At 46.2% G+C, this 23,859-nt stretch overlaps 1 protein-coding gene across 1 annotated transcript; it reads right to left on the reverse strand.

Moving 5' to 3' along the window:
• Positions 1 to 1,327: 1,327 nt before the first annotated feature.
• Tmem248 (transmembrane protein 248) lies at positions 1,328 to 22,130 on the reverse strand. Its single transcript, XM_075977755.1, has 7 exons — positions 22,000 to 22,130; positions 15,680 to 15,857; positions 13,223 to 13,508; positions 8,142 to 8,292; positions 6,785 to 6,968; positions 4,814 to 4,957; positions 1,328 to 3,845 (listed from the first exon to the last, which is right to left on the reverse strand). The coding sequence occupies exons 2-7, from the start codon at positions 15,836 to 15,838 to the stop codon at positions 3,825 to 3,827; spliced, it is 945 nt and encodes a 314-aa protein (XP_075833870.1). The 5' UTR covers positions 15,839 to 15,857; positions 22,000 to 22,130; the 3' UTR covers positions 1,328 to 3,824.
• Positions 22,131 to 23,859: the final 1,729 nt, after the last annotated feature.

A 23,859-nucleotide genomic window follows, 5' to 3' on the forward strand; every position in this document is an offset into this window, starting at 1 on the left:
GGCTCAGCAGTTAAGAGCATTGCCTGTTCTTCCAAAGGTCCTGAGTTCAATTCCCAGCAACCACATGGTGGCTCACAACCATCTGTAAAGAGGTCTGGTGCCCTCTTCTGGCCTTCAGGCATACACACGACAGAATATTGTATAATAATAAATAAATATAAAAAAAAAAAGAGTTCAGATCAGCTAAGGCTACATAGTGAGACCTGTCTCCAAAATAAATTCTTTTTGAAAAGACAGGGACTGTAGCCCAGCCTCGCCTTGAACTCCTGATCCTTCCTGCCTCACTCTCCGCATTACTAAGACCACAGAGTGTGCATCACCACAGCTGCCTTATGCACACAGTGAGCTTGCCCTCTGCATAGCGGTCATCTCACTTTCCTGACTGTGAGGGAACCTAACGCATAATACCACCACTCAGTGCTAAAGATCTTGTACTACAGAAGGGAGACATGTTTCTTCTCCGTGTGTTCATTGGTGTATTCTTTCCCAGTGGAGATGAACAGCATTCTAAGCACGGTGTTCCAACAAAAGGTAGGAGGAAGTGGAGGGAAAGACAAGAGCCTAATGCCCATGCTTCTGTCAGACCTTACCTGTACAGCAGTGGGCTGGTTATTTTTCCCCCCAAAAAACACTGTGCACACAGGCTAAAAGAGGCGTATAACCCCTGGAGCTAGAGTGCTAGAGACTGAACTCAGGTCCTCTGAGAGTTGAAGCACGAGCCCTGTCTCCAGCCCATAGCCTGGTTTTGTTTTGAAGACGGTTTTCTCTGTGTAATAGTCCTAGAGTCTAGCTGCCCTAGAACTAGCTCTTGTAGACTAGGCTGGCCTCAAACTCAGAGATCTGCCTGCCTCTGCCTCCCGAGTGCTGGGGTTAAGGGCATGTGCCACCACTGCCTGGCTAGCTGAGGGCACACTAAGGATTTAGGTAATTGGCCAGGGTATCTTTAGCCTATATTGGTTCACTGGTTGTGTATCCTGTGTGTTGAGAATAGAACCCAGAAACCTACTGCTTAGCCATGCCCTCAGCCCCTCACTGGGGTTTTCTAGGCAAGAGCTCTACCACTGAGCCACAGCCCTGGCTCTTACTAATGTCTTCTGGTAGAGTTTGGGCCAGGTCAGTGAGCACTTGTTGGTCTCATACAGTACAAGGTTTTACACTGTTTGGACAAAGACTCATGGATTTGTTGAGGTCACCTTAGTAGTAAATACTGGCTTCATTCTCATGGCAAGTGGTACTTCAAAAATCAGCCTACAAAACCCTCTAAGTGTTCTTGCCTACACTTTTTGTTTAAATCGCTACCAGGCTGGAAGAAAGAAGACAAACCAAGTAAACCCAGATGCTTTATTCTGTAAAGCACATATGCACATACTTCAAACACAGAAAATCAACGAGGGAGGGACGCCATTACAGATCAGCTAGTGACCATCATGCAGCAAGGGACGGAAGATGGATCTACTGCCCTCGAGTCCCACAGTGCCTGCAGGAGGGTCAAAACACAGGAGGCTGGGTTCCTATGCACTGCCAAGAACACAACAGAAACACCAGGTTCCAAATGATGAGAACTTACAAATAGAATCAAAACTGATTCAAGTCATACCGTATGGTGAAAGGACAAAAGGAAAGAGATCAATATGATCTGAAACAACCATTCACAGGAAGTCACTGACTTCTGACTGCAGCCCCAGTCTAGGACACCTGAGGATAAGCCAGCGCTGCTGGGGTGGGAGTCTCCAGTGGCCCAGCCTGATACTCCAATCCTCAGGTTTACCAGCAAGGAGCAGCTGAGGACCAGGCCTTGTGTGGAACCGCCCCACAGTGACAAGTTTTGTAGATGTGTCTCCAGGCCGCTAAACACAGTCACACCCTCCTCCCCCACCCATCTTCCACCTGTCCACCTGCTCCGGTGAATACTAGGCTTGAGAGTATGTATCTGGCCTCAGGATGGGTGACGTTCCAAGCACTTTGGCACTTCCTCTCCGCAGGCCTGTGTTCCTCCCTCCCACCCCAATAGATCCCAGCCACTGCCTGTCACTAACAAGGGTGACTAAGAGGAACACAGCTGAGCTGAGCAGAGCAACGGAAGTGGCTCCTCTCATTTGTCTTGCTCTACTTCTCTGGGTTTTATTATTCAGCAGCTTAACCTGGAACTTGATGGTCCCGATAACAGATTTATATCAGCCAAATCACGTGGCTTTTTCTTCATCCTGCCTGACAAGGATCTCATTTAAAGACTAATTAAATTCACACATTAGCCAACTAATAAGCAACTCACCACTGGTTTAAAAAACAAAAATAATGCATCATATAACTACAGTGATTAACAATCTTCAATTTAGAAACTATTGTTTTCCATGTAGAATGCCTGGAAAAATCTCTACGCCAGTAAGGTTCAAAATCCATCGAATTAACTCGAATTGAGACAGACTATAGACCTACAGTTACAGAACTAAAGTGCTGATGGACATTTTTTTTTTAAGAAATGAAGATGTGTTTTCTTTTCAAAAAAAAATTATTTTTGCATTCATTTTTTTGTACAACACACAATTCCAGAAAGAAAATGACTGCTTTGAGAGGCAGAGGATCAGTATGGAGCCCAGGCTGGTCTTGAGCTCGAGATTCTTCTGCCTCAGCCTCCAAAGTGCTGGGCATACATGCATGCGTCCCCACACCCAGCAAGGCTGGAACACTGCATTGGAGCTGTTAAGGCAAAGAAAGCGTTGATAGAAAAACTGAAAATACAAACAAAACAGGGAGTGGAAGAGATGATGGCTTTTTAAATGGAAACAGGCAAAGGATAGAGAAACCAGATGATCAAAATTTCCTATGAAAAATGCTTCCGGTGCTGCTCAGTCAACAGCCATCAGCACCTCACGCCTTCTTTCAGACCTCTCCACCAGCACCGTTTCCACATCACACAGCTCATAACAGCCATTTCCTTCTGGAGATGTGTGCTGTACAAAAAAGGAATGCAAAAAAGAAGTTAAAAAGAAAACATCTCCTTTTCTTAAAAAAACGAAGAAAAAAAAAAAAGAAGGAAGCCCTCCTGTTTGTGACTGTTAGACCAAACCTTCATTCTCTGAGTGCTATGCCCTGCACTGTGAAGTCAGCCCCATGTGCCTCTACTACACAGCTACTTCACCAGGAGCAGACAACAGCAGAGCACTCAAGTTCCTAGCCGCCGGTGTGCAAAATGAAACTTTGATCTTCACTATGTAAGTGACTTTTAGATGCATAACCTTTTACCTAGGACAGATGAACACGTCTCCCCTAAACAGAGGAATAGTAATATGTGACTATTTTTTTCTTTAAAAACAAAACAAAACAAAACTTCCTTGCAAGCAAACAGAAAACAAAGGTATTACTGCTGTCACTATGATCATTAAGCCACAGACATGTAAGAGCCACAGGAGGGAATGGTGGCTTCTGAAATGCAGAATCCTAACAAAGGTGCAAACCACTTCCAATACTGAACACATCAGGCTGCAACAAGAACCACAGCAAACATCAGCCCACTGGCACTGGAACATGACCTGCTCAGCTCGGGCAAGACCCCCACATGCCCCAGCACTACACAGAAGGACCTCCTTCCCCCAGTGAGGGTGACGGGTTCAGGCTGCATTCAGGGCAAAGCACGTGCATCACAGGACCAATTTCCAGATCAATGTTTATAAATATGTACAAATCAGTTACAGGCACTTGAAATGTCTTTGGCTGGAATAACCCAACATTGCAAGATCGTGTATTCACAGAGTGGCCAGGCCCTGGCCGGTTCAGCAGGCAATGATCATGGTTCTTGGTCTCTCAGAAAATGGAGAGCTGTAGGATTAGGCATCAGCCAAAGCCACCTAGAAGATAGTAAGCAGACAAGTCAACAGGGAGCTACTGGCACCTAGCCCAATACCACAAGGTCGTGCTGACTGAACACGTATTATCTTTTGGCAAGGGAATTAACAAGACCTTAAGGAGACCATCTCACCTCAAGGAGGCAAGAAAGAAAACCTCAGTTTGTAAGCAGTGGCCAACCTGTAAAACCACTTATGCTATTTTATTTATTATTTATTTAGTCATTCATTTTGATGACAGGGTCTCACTATATAACTCTTGCTAGCTTGGAACACTCTATGTGGACCGGGCTGGCTTTAAATTCACTGACTGCTTTGCCTTAGGTCTGCCTCCTGAGAACAGAAATTTAAGATGTGTGGACCACCTTGGATTTGTTCTTTGAGACAGGATTCATGTAGCCTCAACTGGCCAAAAACTCACTATGGATGACTTCGAACTCATGATTCTCCTGCCTCAACCTCCCAAGTCCTGGGATTGCAGGCATGTACCACCATGTCTGGTTTATTTGGTGCTGAAGACTGAACCTATGGCTTCATGCATGTGAGGCCAGCATTCTACTAACCAAGCCACATCTCTAGCCACAGGAAACCGCCCCGACAGGCACTCTGCTGCATGACTCCTGTGCTGAAGGAAGGACTGGAGGTAGAGAGGCACCCAGGAACTCTCTTTTTTTTTTCTTTTAAATAGTTATTTATTATGTATACAATACTCTGTCTGTGTGTATGTCTGCAGGCCAGAAGAGGGCACCAGACCTCATTCCAGATGGTTGTGAGCCACCATGTGGTTGCTGGGAATTGAACTCAGGACCTTTGGAAGAGCAGGCAATGCTCTTAACCACTGAGCCATCTCTCCAGCCCCCAGGAACTCTCCAACAGAGATTTCAGAACAGCTATCACAATGCCAGGACCCCCCTTTTTTTTCTTGAGAAAGGCCTGTCACCAGGAGCCACACAGACCCACCCACTGCTCACCTTCTCAGGACAAAATTCAGGATTGTTCTGACGCAATTTGCTAGGTCTACCTTTGATAACTGCGTAGCAAAACATCGTTATCACCATCACGAAAAGGAAGTAACTGGTGTGCATGAGATGCAGGTTTATTAATGAACGGTCGTCCTAATGAACAAAAGGAAAGAAACCAGACACATATTGTGCATTAATAACAACTTTTCAAACATCAGCCTCTGTGCTTGCAGCAACTTAATCTGTGGTACTCAGAACTGAACCCAAGGCCTCGCACACACTAGACAAATGCTCTACCACTGAGCTACATCTCCTGCCCAATATTAATTCTTAAGCTTGAACAGGCAGTCTCTCCATTTCTCTCCAAAACCAAACTAGGTTTCACTGGTTAGACTAGGAGCTTCTGTGCAACCTTGTTTAAGGAGCAACCACTGCTTCTTCTACTGTGGCTTCTGTACCTCACACTGCCAGAGCCCCACCAGCCTATCTTCTACGGGGAGGGCTGCTCTTCTCTGGACACGGTCCTCGTGATCCCACAGAACAGCTTGTCTGCTATCCTCACCTGTGCGTCTCCTCAGATGGACAGCTGGTACATCCCGCCAGACAGCATCCCTTCTCCTTCTGTTTTACTAAGTCCCTGGCTCGAAAGGATCAGGCTGGCCTCATTTCTGAGACTGACAGGCAACCACAGGAGGAGGAGTGTATGAGAAACCCTAGCTACCTCCCGTGCTCACAGCCTCACAGCAGAGAGTGGGTTAAAGTCTTTATTTTAGAGACAGCCTCACTCTTGACTACAGCTTGACCTGGAAGTCACTATGTAGCACGCAGTGGCCTGGAACTCTTCTTGTTTCAGCCTCCCAAGTGCCCAGATCTCAGGAATATATACCAGACAAAACAAGGTTTTCTTCCCCTTAGGATTTTGTTTTCACTTATGTGTGTATGTGCCATGTGTGTACAGGTGCCTATGGAAAATACATGGGGTCCTTTGGAGCAGGAGTTACAGGTGTTGTGAACTGCCTGATACGGGTGAACTCTGGTCCTCCTGCAAGAGCAAGTGCTCCCAGCTGCTGAGCCATCTCCCTAGCCCCAGTCTTCTTAAGGGACTGCTTTATAGTGGCCTGACATAGGTAGTGAGGGCCCTCCCTGCTGGAGGAGACAGGTGAATGCATGGCAGGGAAGGCTCTGGAATCTGAACTCCTCATCATGCAGCCTTCCCCTCCACCCCACGCCTGAGCTTCCAGGCAACCAACTTCTAGAAGTGGATAGGGAAAAATAAGAAATCCATGCAACACACTCAGGAAGGAAAGCAAGGGTACAAATCACTGGTGTGGCAAACTGTAACTGCTGACAGCAGAATTAACTGCTTCCTCTTTCCTCCAAAGTTAAATGATATGCAGGCCCCACTATCAAGTCAAATACACATCCTGGACCAGGCATGGTGGCAAGGCTTATAGTCCTAGCACACAAGAGGCTGAAGCACTCAAGAGGATCACGATTTCCAGGCCTGCCTGAGCTACATAGTGTACACTGTCTTAGACAAAGCAAAGATTGCCTCTTCCTATGAACTGCTGTCTCCTTTTTACATACTACTGGCAGATACTTTGCATGTAAGACCACAGAGGAATAGTGACTGCAACGGGTTACAAATGCAACAGATCTCAACATATCCTGCTGAAAAACACACAAAACTAAGGATCAAGGCTTTTCTTAACCACAAAGGTACCATGATTTTCACAGCTCTACTGTCTAGTCTACCAAACCAGGTGGAAACCTTAATTGGCCTGGACTGAGCAACCCAAGATGTAAACATTCATACACTTATAGTTCCAAGATGCATATCTCTCTCTCTCTCTCTCTCTCTCTCTCTCTCTCTCTCTCTCTCTCTCTCTCTCTCTCTCTCTCACACACACACACACACACACACACACACACACACACACACAGAGTCACAGTCACACAAACAGAACTTGTTTCACTTACATCTGGAACAATAACGGTGAGTTTGGGATTTAAAGCATGGTAGACTTTTCCGATGGCGCCCTTATAACACCAGAAAGGATTGTAGTCTTGAGCATATTTTGTGTTGGCATCTCTGGCAGTTGTGAAGATCTTGTACCAGAGTGTGGCGTTGCTGTATGTGTCGGGGACACAGTGAGGTGGCTGACTACAGGGGAGGGAAGGAAGCCAGCTCAGTGACTTGAAACATTTATTTGAGCTCCCTCTACACGCAGCCCCTGGCAACACTGAACAGAGCAACATAACGAAAGGAGAAATAAGACGTTTTTAACAATTACCATAATTCTCTGGGATAAGTGCCATTATGTTTTGATAGTCTGTTGTTATTCGTATTTTGAGACAGGATCTCAATATAAGCAGAGGCTGGCCTACAAATGCTAGAATTACAGGTGTGCATCAATACATCCAAATGTTTTGTTTTTTGAATAAACACATAAGGAGCCAGGCATATAGTTGCACACCAATAATCCCAGAATTCCAGAGACAGACAAAAAGATCAGTTCTTGCCAGGTATGGTGGCGCATACCTTTAATCCCAGCACTCCAGAGGCAGAGGCAGGTGGATCTCTGGGTTCAAGGCCAGTCTGGTCTACAGAGTGAATTCCAGGACAATCTCAAAAGCTACTGAGAAACCCTGTCTCAGTTAAGAGCACTGGCTGCTCTCCAGAGGTCTTGAGTTCAATTCCCAGCAACCACATGGTGTCTCACAACTCTTCTGGCCTGAAGAACACTATATAAATAAATCTTTAAAAAGAAAATCTAAAACAAAAATTAATTTCTGGGTCACAGATGAACAGAACCTTTCCCCTTAGGCAGCTCTGGAGGGGCCTGGCTCCTTCCTGTGCCAGTATGACTCAGCAGGAAAGGCATCTGGAGAGCGGCCGCATCATGTTCACTACCTCACTCAATCACTAGCTCTGGGACGGGGCTTCTTTCTGGTTTTGTTTTGTTTTGTTGAGACAGGAACTCATGTACCCCAGGCTAGTCCTGACCTCACCATGGAGAGGAAGATGCCTTGACCTTCTGATCCTCCCACCCAACCCTTCCAGTGCTGGGACTATGGCGTGCTCCACCACCCCCATTTATTCTGTGTGGGAAATGGATCCCAGAACTGCATGAATGCTAAGCAAACAACCCCAGCCCAGCACATTTGTATATGTACAAGTTAGGATTTCAAATCAAACTTAACAGTCCTGGAAGTCAACATGATGGCTCAGAAGTTAAAGGTGCTTGCCACCAAGTCTAACAACTTGAGGTCCACCCCTGGAACCCACACAGGAGAGAAGTGACTCCTGCAGGTTGTCCTCTAGGTCTCCACTTACACAGTGACAGGGAAGACTCCAGAGGCAGCTGTGAGGGTCATGCAGGCTGTGAACACCACCTGCTCACAGTGGCCATGGAGGGCACAGTCATCAGCGTTCCAGGCAGCAGGCAGGGTGAAGGTGATGTTGATCTCTTCGTGTGCTTCCCTGCCTGCAGAAGAATTAGTGGCTTATTGGTGGGCACGAGCAGAAATTCAGACTGTTCTCTGGTACTCCAATGAGTCTGAAGTCAAACTCAACAGCCACCCATTGGCCTGCATACCTGCCCTATGGGATTTCTGGAAGCTACAGTCCTGATCTGAACAATGACACCTGATTGACTAGTACAGCTCACAAAGGCTACTGTGTGTTTCAGTCACGATAGAGAGCCATTCCAGAGCCCAGGCAGGAACAGAGTTGAACAAACTGAGTGCAGTAATTTTCTGTACCGATGTATTACTTCATTCAAAACCTACCATGCCATGAATGTGACCCAAGCATCTCTGTACATGTACACACATACACACGCAGAGAGAGAGAGAGAGAGAGAGAGCGAGAGAGAGCGAGAGAGAGAGCGAGAGAGAGAGCGAGAGAGAGAGCGAGAGAGAGAGCGAGAGAGAGAGAGAGAGAGAGAGAGAGAGAGAGAGAGAGAGAGGAGAGAGAGAGCGAGCAGAAGTAGCGGGTCTAATAGACTTAGGAAAGACCTTGGGACCAGAAAGTGAAGTCTGCACTGAATCAAGATGTTCTAAGGTCATAAGGAGAAAAGGGTATGTTTGCTTCCTGGAACAAACAGGAGTGGTTTGTACCCTTACTATCATGGCATCAACTTTCCATTCTTAATAGCCAAAGGCAACAGGTAAGACCTCACCAGCCCCTTGTGGTCCAAGGGACCAAAGGTTTTTCTTCCAAGGCTCAGCCTGCCCTCAGGATGAACAAAGCCTTTCCAGAGTCTTCCAGCTTCCACTTTCAAGGGCTCCCAAGCCTTGAAAGGCTTAGCACATACAAGCAGGTATGGCCATATGCCATGGGATATTATTATTATTATTATTATTATTATTATTATTATTATTTAACGAGGTAGTTTGAGTGAGAATGGCCCCCATAGGCTCAAATGTTGAACACTAGTGCACATTTGGTATAAGTATTTGAGAAGGATTATGAGGCACAGGAATAGGATTTAAAGCTTAAAGCCTCCTCCATTCCCAGTGTGCTCTCTGCCTCCTGCTTTGGATCACCATGTGAGCTCTCAGCTGCTGCTCCAGTCCCTGCAACCCTACCTGCTCTACCATCAGTCATCATAAAGTCAAACCTCTGGATCCTTAAGCCCAATTAAGCTTTCCTTTATAAGTTACTCTGATCATGGTATTTCATCACAGGAACAGAAAAGTAAATACATTTAACAAATCTCTAGATAGCATTTCCTCTGTGCCAGCAATTATTTTAAGCACCTTGTAAGTGTTAATTCATAGTGAACTGTCTTAGTTAGCCTTCTATTGCTGTGATAAAAACAATTTGGGTAGGAAGGGGTTTGTTTGTTTATATCTCTCAGGTTGCACTCCATTGCATAGCAAAGTCAGGGCAGGACCTCAAACAGGGCAGGAACCTGGAGGCAGGAGCTGTGCAGAGACCATAGAATAGAACTGACTACTGGCTTGCTCCTTTTGGCTTATTCAGCCTGCTTTCTTATTGAACCCAGGTGCGCTAGTCCAGGAGCGCCCTCACACATAAATCACCAATTAAAATTAGCCCACAGGCTTACCCACAGATCAATCTAGTGGGAACATTTTCTCAACTGAGGTTTCCTCTTCCCAGATGACTCTAGGTTATATCAAGCTGACATAAAACTAGGCAGTATATAGCCGGGCGGTGGTGGCGCACGCCTTTAATCCCAGCACTTGGGAGGCAGAGGCAGGCGGATCTCTGTGAGTTCGAGGCCAGCCTGGTCTACAGAGCTAGTTCCAGGACAGGCTCCAAAGCTACAGAGAAACCCTGTCTCGGAAAAGAAAAAAAAAGAAAAGAAAAAAACAAACAAACTAGGCAGTATATAGACTTTAGCTGCTGTCTGGTTTATCATTTACAGTACTGGCAACTGAACCCAGGAACTCAGACATGCTAGACAAGCCCTCAACAACCCAATTCCTGTTATTTTTGCCTCTTGTATGACCCCCAAATTCCAAGGATCTGAGGTTTTTTCTAGTTCTTCCTGAAAGTTAGCACATTGCTAAATAAATGGTGGGCATTTAAAACTGTGCAGACCTGGGGCAGGACAGATGCTCGGTGGTTAAGAATCATTTACAGAACTCATATGGCAGCACACAACTGTCTGTAACACCAGTCCCAAGGAAATCCTGTTCCCCTGGCCTCCATGATACCAGGCCACACACATAATTTACTTTTTTTCCTCAAAGACAGGGTTTCTCTGTGTAACCGCCTTGGCTATCCTGGAACTCACTCTGTAGCCCAGGCTGGTCTAATCACAGAGAGATCCATCCACCTGCCTCTGCCTCCTGAGGGCTGGGATTAAAGTGTGCACCACCACCACCACGCTTAATTAATTGAAAATTTTAAGTTAAGAAAGGGCCTGAAAGAGCACTTTTTTTTACATCCACAAAGTCTTGGTTCAAATTTCAGCATCATAAGCAATATTAAAATAACCAGCATGACAGTGCAGTGGGCCAAGAGCAAGGAAGTCCCATGGTGAAGGAAGAATAGTCCTGGGAACCCACGTATAGAAAACCAACTACCGGGGAACGACCTCAGACCTTACATGTTACTGTACATACACACAAAATAAATAAAAATGGCAACGTATTACAAACCCTAGAATACACTATTCATAGATGTTTGTAAACACACTGTGTCTTGAGCAACATGGTATTCAGGTGCTGGTTCCCACATAGTTCAAAAACTGAGTAGAATTCCTGACTCCCCAGACTTAACTACTAATTTTGCCTGATGCTGACTGATAACATCGATAGTCAATCAGCACATAAATATTCATTATCATAAACAAGGAGAAATTCACAACAGCAAACCCACTGACTGCTGTGTGCCACTGTCACTGACTGGACAGATGAACTGCGCACACAGTGGTGACTTAGCAAACTAAGATGTTTTAAGTGGACACTCATGCAATCAGAAGCTGGCTACAAAGCTATCACAGAAAGACTGTAGAATATAGTTCATTTTGAGCTTCTACAATGTTTTTGTGTTTTATGTGTTGCACAGACTGGCCTCAAACTCAATACTGATAACCTTGAACTTACAATCCTCCTGCTTCTACCAAGTGCCACCAAGTCTTTTTCTTTTAATCCTCCAGGCTTTTTTTTTTCTTGTTTTTTTGTTTTGTTTTGTTCTGTTTTGAGACAAGGTCTCAGTATACAGCCCAGTTGTTCTGGACTTGCTGTAGACTAGATGGCCTCAAACTTGCATAGATCTGCCTGCCTCTGTCTTTTGAGTGCTGAGACTAAAGGTATGTGCCATTTGCTTTTTTTTTTTTTTTTTTTTTTTTTGGTTTTTCGAGACAGGGTTTCTCTGTGGCTTTGGAGCCTGTCCTGGAACTAGCTCTTGTAGACCAGGCTGATCTCGAACTCACAGAGATCCGCCTACCTCTGCCTCCCGAGTGCTGGGATTAAAGGCGTGCACCACCATCGCCCGGCTGCCATTTGCTTTTTTGTTTCTGAGGCAGAGCCTGAAACTCTAATTCTACTGCTTCACTCTCCACAGCTGGGATTATCACTGCACCCAGCACACCTGGTCCACAGCCTTCATGACCTAACACAGCATCTTCACATTTGTTTAGACTTCTCTTGGTTTCAAATAGAGAGCTGGAGAGATGGCTCCAGCTAAGAGCACTGGGTGCTCTTGTAGAGGTTCACAATCATCTGTACCTCCAGTTCCAGAGGATCTAAGGCCCTCTTCAGCCATCTGTAGACACCAGGAACACACATGGATGTACATACATCCATACAACATTTATACACACAAAAGTTTTCTTTTTCTTTTCTTTTCTTTTTTTTTTTTTTTTTTGGTTTTTCAAGACAGGGTTTCTCTGTAGCTTTGCAGCCTGTCCTGGAACTAGCTTTTGTAGCCCAGGCTGGCCTCAAACTCACAGAGATCTGCCTACCTCTGCCTCCCGAGTGCTGGGATTAAAGGCATGTGCCACTACCGCCCAGCTTCACACAAAAGTTTTCAATAGGGGCTGGAGAGATGGCTCAGAGGTTAAGAGCATTGCCTGCTCTACCAAAGGTCCTGAGTTCAATTCTCAGCAACCACATGGTGGCTCACAACCATCTGTAATGGGGTCTGGTGCCCTCTTCTGGCCTGCAGGCATAGACGCAGACAGAATATTGCATACATAATAAATTAATTAATTAAAAAAGTTTTCAATAATAAAAAAAATTAAAGTATAACTGGACCTGTGCAAGTAAAACCTATGCTGGTCAAAGGTCAATTATACTGAGGTCAGAAACAGACCTTGTACCTTGAAATTCTCTCTCCTTTTCCTCCCCACTCCCTCTCCAGTGCTATAGAGGAAGCCAGAGCCTCACACACACAAGCTCTAAGACTGAGCTGTCCCTCTGGACCCAGTGCTGACTCTGAGAAGCTTTTGTTTATTTTAAATTTATGTGCATTGGTATGAAGGCATCAGATCCCCTGGAAGTGGAGTTACAGACAGTTGTGAGCTACCATGTGGGTGCTAGGAATTGAACCCAGGTCCTCTAGAAGAACAGCCAGTGATCCTGACCACTGAGCCATCTCTCCAGCCCCTCTGATTGTGTATGGCCAGGTGATGGTGTGCATACCTTTAATCCCAGCACTCGGAAGACAGCCGTAGGCAGATCTTTGTGTTTGAGGCCAGCCAGGTCTACAGAGTGAGTTCCAGGCCAGCCAGGAATACAAAGACAAACCCTGTTTCAAACAACAAACAAGAGACTCCGTATGAAGCTTTACAACCCAACTGAGTGAAGGCGCACAGCAACCACTCCTTCTGGACCTGAGTAAATCCAAGTCTCAAGAGGAGAATCACTCACAAACAAAACAGAACCCTGAGTCTATCTCAGTTGCTGCCTAAAGCTCTGAAAGGGAAGAAGCTGACACACCTGAGAGTCCAATCTGATGTCCAAGGATGGTGGAGTACAGGTGTGTGACGTTTCGAGAGTACCCTCCAAAGGGCTTGAGAGGGTCCAGAGTCAAGGTAATGGCAACTGAGATATTGATGGGGCCTGACTCCTCCAGGGCCTGGGGCGGCTGAGTGGATGATCTGGCCTGCCCAATGGTCATGGTGCTCTCAGGGGTGGTGGTGTCATTGGAGAGATGCTTCAGTGTCTCGTTCTCTGATACACACAAGTCCAAATCATTAAAGCGCAGCAGAAAAGTATTCCAATCCTTCAGCAAAGTAAAACAGAGAGACAGATATGAGGCCCCAGCATCTCCAATGCAGGAATAACAATGATCCTTAACTGCTACCACAGGACAAGAGGAAAAAAGTGACTTGACAGTGACTGTCCCCAGTCATAACACACCACCATCCTCACCTGCAGAACAGGGTGATGTAATCACGTTAGCCCTGGAAACCTCAACTGCACACTCTACACATTATCTGAGAATCCAGCAGATTATATGGAAGAGAAAACCAACTAGCCTCAAGATCAAACTCAAAAAGGGATCTCGAGGGCTGGAGAGATGGCTCAGTGGTTAAGAGCATTGCCTGCTCTTCCAAAGGTCCTGAGTTCAATTCCCAACAACCACATGATGGCTCACAACCATCTGTAATGGGGTATGGTGCCCTCTTCTGGCCATACACACAGACAGAATATTGTATACATAATAAATAAATAAATATTTAAGAAAAAAAAGGGATCTCGATGGGCTGGAGAAATGGCTCAGTGGATAAGACAGCACTGCCAGAGATTCCTGGCCCCACAGGGCTGCTAGCACTCACTCTAACTCTAGGTCCAAGGGACCTGACGCCCTCTCTTGGCACTGCACACACATGGTACAGACATAAATGTGGGCAAACATCCATACACATAAAAGAAAAGTAAATAAAGGAAAAACAAAATAGGCTGTGAGAGCTGCCGAGAACTCGGTGGTTAAGAACACTTGCTGCTCTTACAGAGGAACCAAGTTCGGTTCCCAGCACCCACATGGTATCACAACAATGTGTACCTCCTGTATCAGAGCATCTGATATCCTTTGTTCTCCTTGAGCACATGATACACATATTTACATGCAGGCAGTCACTCATACACATAAACTAAAAATAAATATTATAAAAAAAAAGGTGGATCTCTGAGTTCCAGGACAGTCATGGCTACACAGAGAAAACCTATCTAGACAAAAACAAAATCCAAAACAAAACAAAACATTTTTAAGATTTATGTATTTATGGCTGTGTGGTGGTGGCTCATGCCTTTAATCCCAGCACTCAGACTCACAACATCTGCCTGCCTCTGCCTCCCAAGTGTGGGGATTACAGGCATGCACCACCAGCACCCGGGGTTATGGGTTCAGCACAGCATCTCACACACATTTCACTATACACTGTTTCCGCTCATTCCTTCTCTACATCCTCTGACCACTTCTACATGGTGCCCTGGTCAATAGGACCCCTTATCTAATAAAAATACCACCTGTACAAATGAGAAAGGCAGAAGGTGGCTCTGCGTCCTTAAATGTCCCAGTCACAACTTCACAATCATGTAACATGACTCTCAGAAGAAGTGGACTCCCTAGCTCAAGCACTCTCTCTTCTTTTGAAACAAGGTTTTACTACATGGCCCAGGATAGCCCCGACCTCACAAGCCTATGCCTCAATCTCCCGTTGTTGTATCATAGAAGTACGCCACAATTTACAGCCTTCTTTTGACTCAGGTTTTTGTTTTATAAATACACTATCCCAAATGCATCTATTTCTCTACTGAAATAGTCTACACGAACTGATACTACTATTTAAAACGACTACGTAAGCCAGGCGGTGGTGGTGCATGCCTTTAATCCCAGCACTTGGGAGGCAGAGGCAGGCGGATCTCTGCGAGTTCGACGCCAGCCTGGTCTACAAGAGCTAGTTCCAGGACAGGAACCAAAAAAGCTACGGAGAAACCCTGTCTCGAAAATCCAAAAAAAAAAAACAAAAACCACTATGTAAGTATACCCTAACAAAGCATTCACAAGGAAAAAGACAGGAAATTCTGTACAAATACGTATCTTTTGCTGGATGGATCTGTGCATTTGAGAAGCAGAGGCAAGAGAATCTGGAGTTTAAGGTCAGTATATGCTACATGAGACCCTGCCTCAAAACAAACAAACACAACAACAACAACAAAAACACACAAAAAAAACCTCTAGGTGTGGTAATACACAACAAATAATAGTATCCCAATATTTTTCATAAAGCTGAGGGAGAAAGATCACTTCAAATTCTAGATCAGCAAATATATAGTATGTTGCAGACCGGCCTTTGCTTCACTAGAGTGAGACCTCAAAACTATAAAAGAGCTGCCCCCACTTAATACAAGGTCCATCCAGCACAAGTGGAAATTAGGAGTATACTGTACCTCGGCCATTTCTGGAGACTTAATTTCCTTGATCTTGAAGAAATAGCCCAGGGTGAGAAAGGCGATGGCCATGGCGCTGACGCTGATCATGAAAACCACCAAGGGCGGCCGGCTGCTGATGTAGAGCTTCAGGTTCTCCAGGGGGTTAATGCTGAACATGCTTCTGATCAGCTGCGACCTGGAACGGACACAGCACATGAGCGGTGGCCTGCCTGCACAAGGGAGCTGTAGCTCTCACATCAGTTTCATATAACAGTACTGTGGGGCAAAGGCTGAGTCTCAGTCTCAATGAATTCATTCAGAAGACTAGAAGGAGCCAGGCATGGTGGTGCACACCTATGGCCCCAGGAAAGAGATCAGGAGTCAAAATGTATCCACAGCTACTAGCAAAGCCAGCCTGGAATATATGAGCGACTGTGTTTTAAAACAAAAACAAAAACTGGTGTGGGACAATTGTCTGTATTCTGTCAATTATATTTTAAATAAAAGCTGACTGGTCAGTAGCCAGGCAGGAAATATAGGCAGGACAATCAGACAGGAAGTAGAGGCGGGTCCATGAGAACAGGAGAATTCTGGGAAGAGGAAAGCTTGATCTGCAGTCCTGATCCAGTCACAGAAGATGTGACTGCCTCACTGAATAAGGTACAGAGCCACGTGGCTAACACAGACAAGAATAATATAAGAGTTAATAGCCGGGCGGTGATGGTGCACACCTGTAATCCCAGCACTTGGGAGGCAGAGGCAGGCGGATCTCTGTGAGTTCGAGGCCAGCCTGGTCTACAAAGGGAGTTCCAGGACAGGCTCCAAAGCTACAGAGAAACCCTGTCTCGAAAAACCAAATCAATCAATCAATCAATAAATAAATAAATTATAAAAGGTATACTCTTTTTTTTTAAAAAAAAAGCGTTAATAAGAAGCCTGAGCTAATGGACCAATCAGTTTACAACTAATGTAGACCTGTGTGATTTCTTTGGGACTTAATGACTGCAGGGACCAGGCGGGACAGATAACTCAGTCAATAAAAACCAAAGAAAAGGTCAAGGGGGAAGGGTGGAGCTGTTAGCTCAGTTGGTAGAGTGCTCGCCTGGCATGCACAAAGCCCCGGATCCCAAACCAGCACTACATAAAACAGGTATAGTGGCACACGTCTTTAAGACCAGCACTTTAGAGATAGAGGCAAAAGAATCATGAGTGCAAGTTTATCCTTGGCAACACAGGACCAAGCTCGGCTACAGGGCACTCTCTTATCCACAGAGTACATCAGTATTATTAGACTTTTACCCAGCGATCTGACCTGCAGAGGTACGCAAGTGCTCTACCACTGAGCTACAGCCCTGGCCTCCAACGCTCTTGGTTCTGGACACTTTGCTCACATATTTTAAATTCTAACTAAGCTGTCTGGGACCTCTCTTTGGTGTCACAGTTAGTTACACTGTTGAAGAACAAGTGCATTAGTAGTAATTCTTCTTTCCAAATCCTTTTATCTTTTTTTACTACTTAAATGAAATAGCAATAATAGCTGTAATAAAATTCTTGCCTCACTTAAACTTTAGCAAAAATGCTTTGTAATGATTCACTATTAAATCTGGGACACAACATAGGCTTCTGATGGGAAGCTGTGCTGGCTAGTTTTATGTCAACTTGCCACAAGCTAAAGTCCTTTAAAAGGGAGCCCTGACTGAGAAAATGTTCCCCATTAGACTGGCCAGAGGGCAAACCTGTGGTGCATTTTCTTGACTGAGGATTGATGTGGGAGGGCTCAGTTTGCTATGGGCGGTACCATCCCTGGGCTGGTAGTCCTGGGCTCTATAAGAAAGCGGGTTGGTAGCTGGGCGGTGGTGGAGCACGCCTTTAATCCCAGCACTCGGGAGGCAGAGGCAGGCGGATCTCTCTGAGTTCGAGACCAGCCTGGTCTACAAGAGCTAGTTCCAGGACAGGCTCCAAAACCACAGAGAAACCCTGTCTCGAAAAACCAAAAAAAAAAGAAAGAAAGAAAGAAAGAAAGAAAGAAAGAAAGAAAGAAAGAAAGAAAGAAAGAAAGAAAGAGGGTTGGTCAAGCTATGAAGAGGACTCTTCCATGGCCTCTGCATTAGCTCCTGCTTCCAGGTTCCTGCCCTGACTTCCCCAAGCGATGGAGTGTGCCCTGAGAGGAATAAATAAACTCTTTCATCCCCAAGTTGCCTTTCGTGATGGTGTTTTATCACAGCAACAGAAGCCATAACTACAACAGAAGGCTTCTTGATTCTGGGTATTTAACCCAAGATCTCTTGCTTGCTATGGATCTACTGAATTCAGTCAAATACTACATTCCAATGGATGCCACGTGTGCAATGTCCAAACCATCAGTTTCTGCCTTTTAATCTGCTGACACAAATAATCTGATTAATCTTTATCATGCTGATTTCACTGTTTGAATAATTTTGGCATGACGGAAGACGGAAGAGCATTATTTTGGTGCTTGGGGGTGAACACAGCCTTACAAAGGCTAACCACCTGCCAGATCACAGCTATACCCCAGCCCCTGATCAGGATTTTTATTTCTTATTTTTTTAAACTTTTTTTTTTTTTTTTTGGTTTTTCGAGACAGGGTTTCCCTGTGGCTTTGGAGCCTGTCCTGGAACTAGCTCTGTAGACCAGGCTGGTCTCAAATTCACAGAGATCCGCCTGCCTCTGCCTCCCGAGTGCTGGGATTAAAGGCGTGCGCCACCATCGCCCGGCTAAACATTTTTTAAAAATATTTATTTATTTATTTGTTATGTATACAATATTCTGTCTGTGTGTATGCCTGCTCTCCAGACGAGGGCACCAGACCTCATTACAGATGGTTGTGAGCCACCATGTGGCTGCTGGGAATTGAACTCAGGACCTTTGGAAGAGCAGGCAATGCTCGTAACCTCTGAGCCATCTCTCCAGCCCCCCAGATCAGGATTTTTAAAAACTACTCTGCTTTCAGTTTTTCTATGTATTCATAAATGAGATTTTTAAAAATGCTTACCATTCTGCATGATTATCTTTTTATTTTATTATTACTATTATTATGGTTGTTGTTGTTGTTGTTATTAAAACAAGGTCTTCCTGTGTAGCCTGGACGGCCTGAAACTTGCTATACATATCAGGCAGGCTCCAGACTCACAAAAATCCACCTGCCTCTGTTTCCCAAGTGCTTGGTTAAAGGCCTGTGCTACCAGGAATAAGACACACTTCTACTTCTTAGGAATTTGATTGACTTTAAACAGAAAACCAGTTGAGTCAGCCAAGTATCTATAACTCAAAACTCCTTTCTACCATTCACAAACATTTTCAAATAGGAAACTAAAGGCTCTGATTAATGTATTCATTCTTCAGCAAAGAGATGCAAGGTTTCTGAGTCAGGCACGGTGGCACACACTGTAATCCTAGCACTCAGGAGGCAGAGGCAGGCCACACTACAGACAATTGGAGCAAAAGGCAGCTAACTGTGGGGACGTCACTTGAAAGGACAGGGGACAGCTGTGTGACACTCACCAGAATTAACTGTAGCACACCTTCTGTGTCTGCAACTCTAGTTCCAAAATCTTAACCATGACTAAAAACATAAAGGTCTAACTACTGATCTGCTTGCCTAGGAGTGTTTAAAATAGTAAAATATTAAATTAAAAACAGCCTGCTAAGACCACTCAGGGGGTAAAGGTGTCGCCTTGCAAGTGTAGTGGCTGAGTTTGACCCCTGGAGCCCACATGAATGTGGGAGGGGAGAACTGACTCCACAGAGTTGTCCTTTCAGCTCCGTATGCACACCACGGCATGCACACACGCAAATACAAACTAAGTAATGTGACCGAAAATGAAGAGAAATGAAAATAAAGATGTCAGTAACACTATGTAAGAAACTCTCAAGAGTAACAGAGGCAAAACCAGATTACAACAGGGTAAGGAGAAAATAACTACTTACTACATGCCAATGAGCTCAGCACATAACTGCTTAGTATATACCGAATGGGTGTTCTAATCCTACCAACACTGCTAGGTGAGGATTCCTAGCCCTAGCTTTCTTTTTCTCTGTTTGGGTTTGGGGGGGGGGGTTCAAGACGGGTTTTTTTGTTTTGTTTTTGTTTTTTGTTTTTTTGTGCAGCTTTGGAGCCTGTCCTGGAACTTGCTCTCTAGACCAGGCTGGTCTCGAACTCACACAGATTTGACTGCCTCTGCCTCCTGAGTGCTGGGATTAAAGGCGTGCACCACCCACCAATAGGCAGTATCCCTATCTTACAGAAGAGGAAACCCAGTCAAAATAGATTAGGTAATTGACAAGGATGTATGCGGGCATGTAAGTGGCAGAGGCTGATTCTCTCTTGACTCACTGTTATCACACAATACCAGGGCCAGTGTGAGGGCTTCACATGCTATGAACGCACCAACTACATCATTATGGACAATAACTTTAATAAGCACACAATTAGGCCGGAGCGGGGTGGGGGTGGGGTGTGGTGCACACCTTTAAACCCAGCACTCGGGAGGCAGAGGCAGGTGAATCTCTGTGAGTTTGAGGCCAGTCTGGTCTACAAGAGCTAGTTCCAGGACAGTCAGGTTACACACAGAAACCCTGTCTCGAAAATCAAAAAAATAAAATTAAAAATAAACCATTAAGAACAAGTTTTGTGGTACTAGAAAGAAGGCTCAGCTGCTCTTCCAGGGGACCTGGGTCAGGATCCCAGCACCCCAGTGGCAGTTCACAAGTGTCTAAGATTACAGGCATGTGCCATAGGCCTGGGCCACAATTGGAATTCTACAGATTTTCCACAATCAAAAACCAGCTTGTAGGTCCACCATCCCTACACTATGCTCTACTGCCTCCCCCATCAGGACCATGTCTCCTCAGCTGTGTGTTCAAGAGGAGGGGAGCACTAAAGACGAGACGGAAGAAGCATGACGTAGTAAGTTGATGCTCTCCTGAACATGTCTGCACAAAAGCAAAGACTGAACCAGCGTCGGCCTGGGAAAAATCACAGTTCCAGAGCTGTGATGTGCCTTCAGTTTAATTTCCCGAATGTTAAACCCACACCTGGATCCAGAGACTTGGAGCTGAATGCCTCAGTTATGTGGAAATCATGGACATCATCCCTTGGTTTGCTGTGTCAAACTATGACGGCAGATAAGAACTGACCTCATTCCCTAGCCTTGCCAAGCAGGCTAACACTATAGGGTTTCTGCATAGGGCCTGGTGGCACATACCTATCATCCCAACTATGAGGCTGAGACAGCAGGATCACAACCAAGCCATACTGAGAGTTACGGGCTAGCCTGGACTACATAGTGAGACTGTCTCAACAACAAAGAAAACACTTTTTTTTTTAAAGCCAGGCTTAACTGGCATGGCAGCGCACACCTACTATCCCAGAACTAGGGCTTCTGAGACAAGAAAATCGGGAATCTAAGGTCAGCATCAGTGAGTCTGAGCTGTCCGAGGTTTCATGACACCCACCCCCATCTCCAGTACTCCGAAGATTAAAACCAAAACAATACCGTTATCACCCTGTCAAGCGTGGCAGGCTGGTACACACCTGTATCTCAGAACTAGCGAATCTAAGCCAGGAAGATCAGTAGTTGAAGGCTGCGTATGGAATTCCAAGCCAACCTAGCTGGAAGATATCTAAGATGACAGCGCACAGAATTTCACTGCTTCGTGTTGGGTTTGTGCGGATGGGTGGCTCCCTCCCACCTTCTCTCCAGCCGGAGAATGTCACCAACAACCAAAGTCAAAAAACCTAAAACTGGTGTCTCTCTCTCTCTCTCTCTCTCTCTCTCTCTCTCTCTCTCTCTCTCTCTCTCTCTCTCTCTCTCTCTCTCTCTCACACACACACACACACACACACACACACACACAAATGGAGAGTGGAGAGATGGTCGCGAGGGTTAAGAGCACCTGCTACCCCAGGGGGCCGGAGTCAGGTTCTCAACCCCCACATCATCAAGCAGCTAACAATGGCCTCTACCTCCAGTTCTAGGAACACAACGCCCTCTTCCGGATTCTGAAGGTACTTGCACTCACGTGCACAAACAGACACAAACGCAACGTTTCTAAATTTTCCAAAACAGAATCTTTTTTTTTTTTCCTTCTTTCCTAAAAATTGCAAAGCACGTCCACTCGGCCGTATCCAGACGACCACAAGCCTTGGCTCCGGGAGCCAGGACTCTGCAGGCCTCAGGCCTCGGGAGGATGGAGCGGGCCGGGGAAACCAGCGGAGCTGAAGCGGGCGGAGGACCCCGCGCAGCGCCGCGCACCGACCGCCTGGGGTCCTGACCCCCGCGCCCGCTATGCCGACCCCGACCGTGTCCCCTACTCACCGCCCCACACAGCGGCGGCTCCGCGGACGCCCGCAGCCTGGCCCCGGTCACTCGCGGCGGCGCGCGGCGGGTCCCGGGCTGCCCCGCACCATCCTCCCCGCCGCTCCGGAGACAGCGAGTGGCTCCCCGGGGCCAACGGGACGAGCCGGAGACAGGCCAGAGCGCGCCGAGGAGACGCCGGCTCCGCTCGCCCGCCGCGAACGCCGGCCTTTCCGGGTGAGAGCAGAAAACCACGTCACCACAAACGCCGCCGTGACCTGTGACCCCCCCCCGCGCGCGACGGCAGCGCGGCAGGGACAGAATTGCTCGCGCTCGGGGGCGTGGCGTGCGGGGAGGGGGCGTGTCTTTAGTTGGATACCAGGCCGGGAAAGGTTAGGTAGGGACCGTGGGGCTGCCTGAAGGGTTTAGCTCACGTTCGCGGATCGCGGTGAGCTTGTTCGGTTCCGTCCGGGAGTGCATCTGCGTGTGCAGTGCATGGTGTGTACCGGGTGAGAGAGTAAGGAGGGCACAATTTTCGTTCATTTCTGTTGGCGTTCTGGGTCGATTTTAAGACACCGTCTCGTGAATTGCAGCCCGGCTTCGCAATTTCTAAGGAACCCAACGTAGGTTCCAACTATGTTGCTTAGCCTGACTCCAAGTAATTGATGGGAAAAAACAATAATCTCAAAACTGGGTGTGGCAGCGCCTAACTTTCATCCCAGAGCTCGGAAGCTCAGGCAGGCGGGTCTCTGAGTTGAAGAAGAAAAAGAAGAGGAGGAGGAGAAAAGGAGGAGGAGGAGCAGGAGGAGGAAATAGATCTCTCTCTCTCTCTCTCTCTCTCTCTCTCTCTCTCTCTCTCTCTCTCTAGGAGAAAAGGAGGAGGAGGAGCAGGAGGAGGAAATAGATCTCTCTCTCTCTCTCTCTCTCTCTCTCTCTCTCACACACACACACACACACACACACACACACAAAACCGACATAAACAAAATGAAAGTATTCCCACAAGGCAATACGTTTTCGTAAAAGGGGTGAACCCTGACCCAAACCAAAGCCGATGGGCTGAACCCTCCTTAGCTTGCTGCTCAAGCCGCCGTGCCTGCCAATTACTGCCACGCTTCCCGGCTATCATGGACTCGAACCACCAGGAACCGTAAACCAAAATCAGCTCTTTCTTCCATCAATTGCCTTGGTCATAGTGTCTTCTCACAGCAACAGGAAGGCTAACACAGCCCTCCTCTCCGTAGACACGACTGGTTTAGAACCTTCTGCACGGGGTCTCTATTGCCTCCCTGGAGAACGGGACATTTCATTATTTCATGTCTCAGTCCTCTGGAACCTAGTTGACCTTTGAAGAGGCAAAATTATTATTTTTTAATCCCTCTGACCACATTAATGCAGACCTCCAGATACAATTATTGAAAACTTGTACACTTGTGTGGTCTTGTCTTTTTTTAGAGAGAGAGAGAGAGAGAGAGAGAGAGAGAGACAGACAGACAGACAGAGAGACAGAGTGCCAGGGCAGGGCTTTCTCTGTAGAGTGCCTGCACTGGGGCTGCACAGAAACCCCTGTGTGTGGTGGTGGTGGTGGTGGAGCAGAGAGATGGGAGACAAGATCTTGCTGTACAGCCATGGTGGGCCTAAAACCCAATATGTAAACTATGCTGGTCTCAAAGATCCACCTGCCCCTGCCTCCCATGTTCTGGGATTAAAGGCATGTGTTACCAGACTCATAGTCTTGTACTTTTAATTACTGTGTAATCTTTCGAAAATAGTTGGGCAAAAACAAAACACTTTAAACTTTGTATTGTACACTCATGTCCTTTAAGCCAGTCTCTAAAATTATTAGAAAGAGAGCAAACCAATAACTTCATTGATATAAGA

The sequence above is a fragment of the Microtus pennsylvanicus genome, chromosome 1 (genome assembly GCF_037038515.1).
Source record: "Microtus pennsylvanicus isolate mMicPen1 chromosome 1, mMicPen1.hap1, whole genome shotgun sequence".
NCBI classification, from domain to species: domain Eukaryota; kingdom Metazoa; phylum Chordata; class Mammalia; order Rodentia; family Cricetidae; genus Microtus; species Microtus pennsylvanicus.

What these genes read in the sequence shown, in the direction of transcription:
- Tmem248 (XM_075977755.1), bottom strand. Translation starts at nt 15,838, where the DNA reads ATGTTCAGCATTAACCCCCTGGAGAACCTGAAGCTCTACATCAGCAGC. An exon ending in ACATCAGATTGGACTCTCAG is followed by an intron (nt 8,293 to 13,222) that starts GTGTGTCAGCTT and finishes ATTCTTCTGCAG; the next exon opens with GCAGGGAAGCACACGAAGAG. An exon ending in CTGAATTTTGTCCTGAGAAG is followed by an intron (nt 3,846 to 4,813) that starts GTGAGCAGTGGG and finishes ACTATCTTCTAG; the next exon opens with GTGGCTTTGGCTGATGCCTA.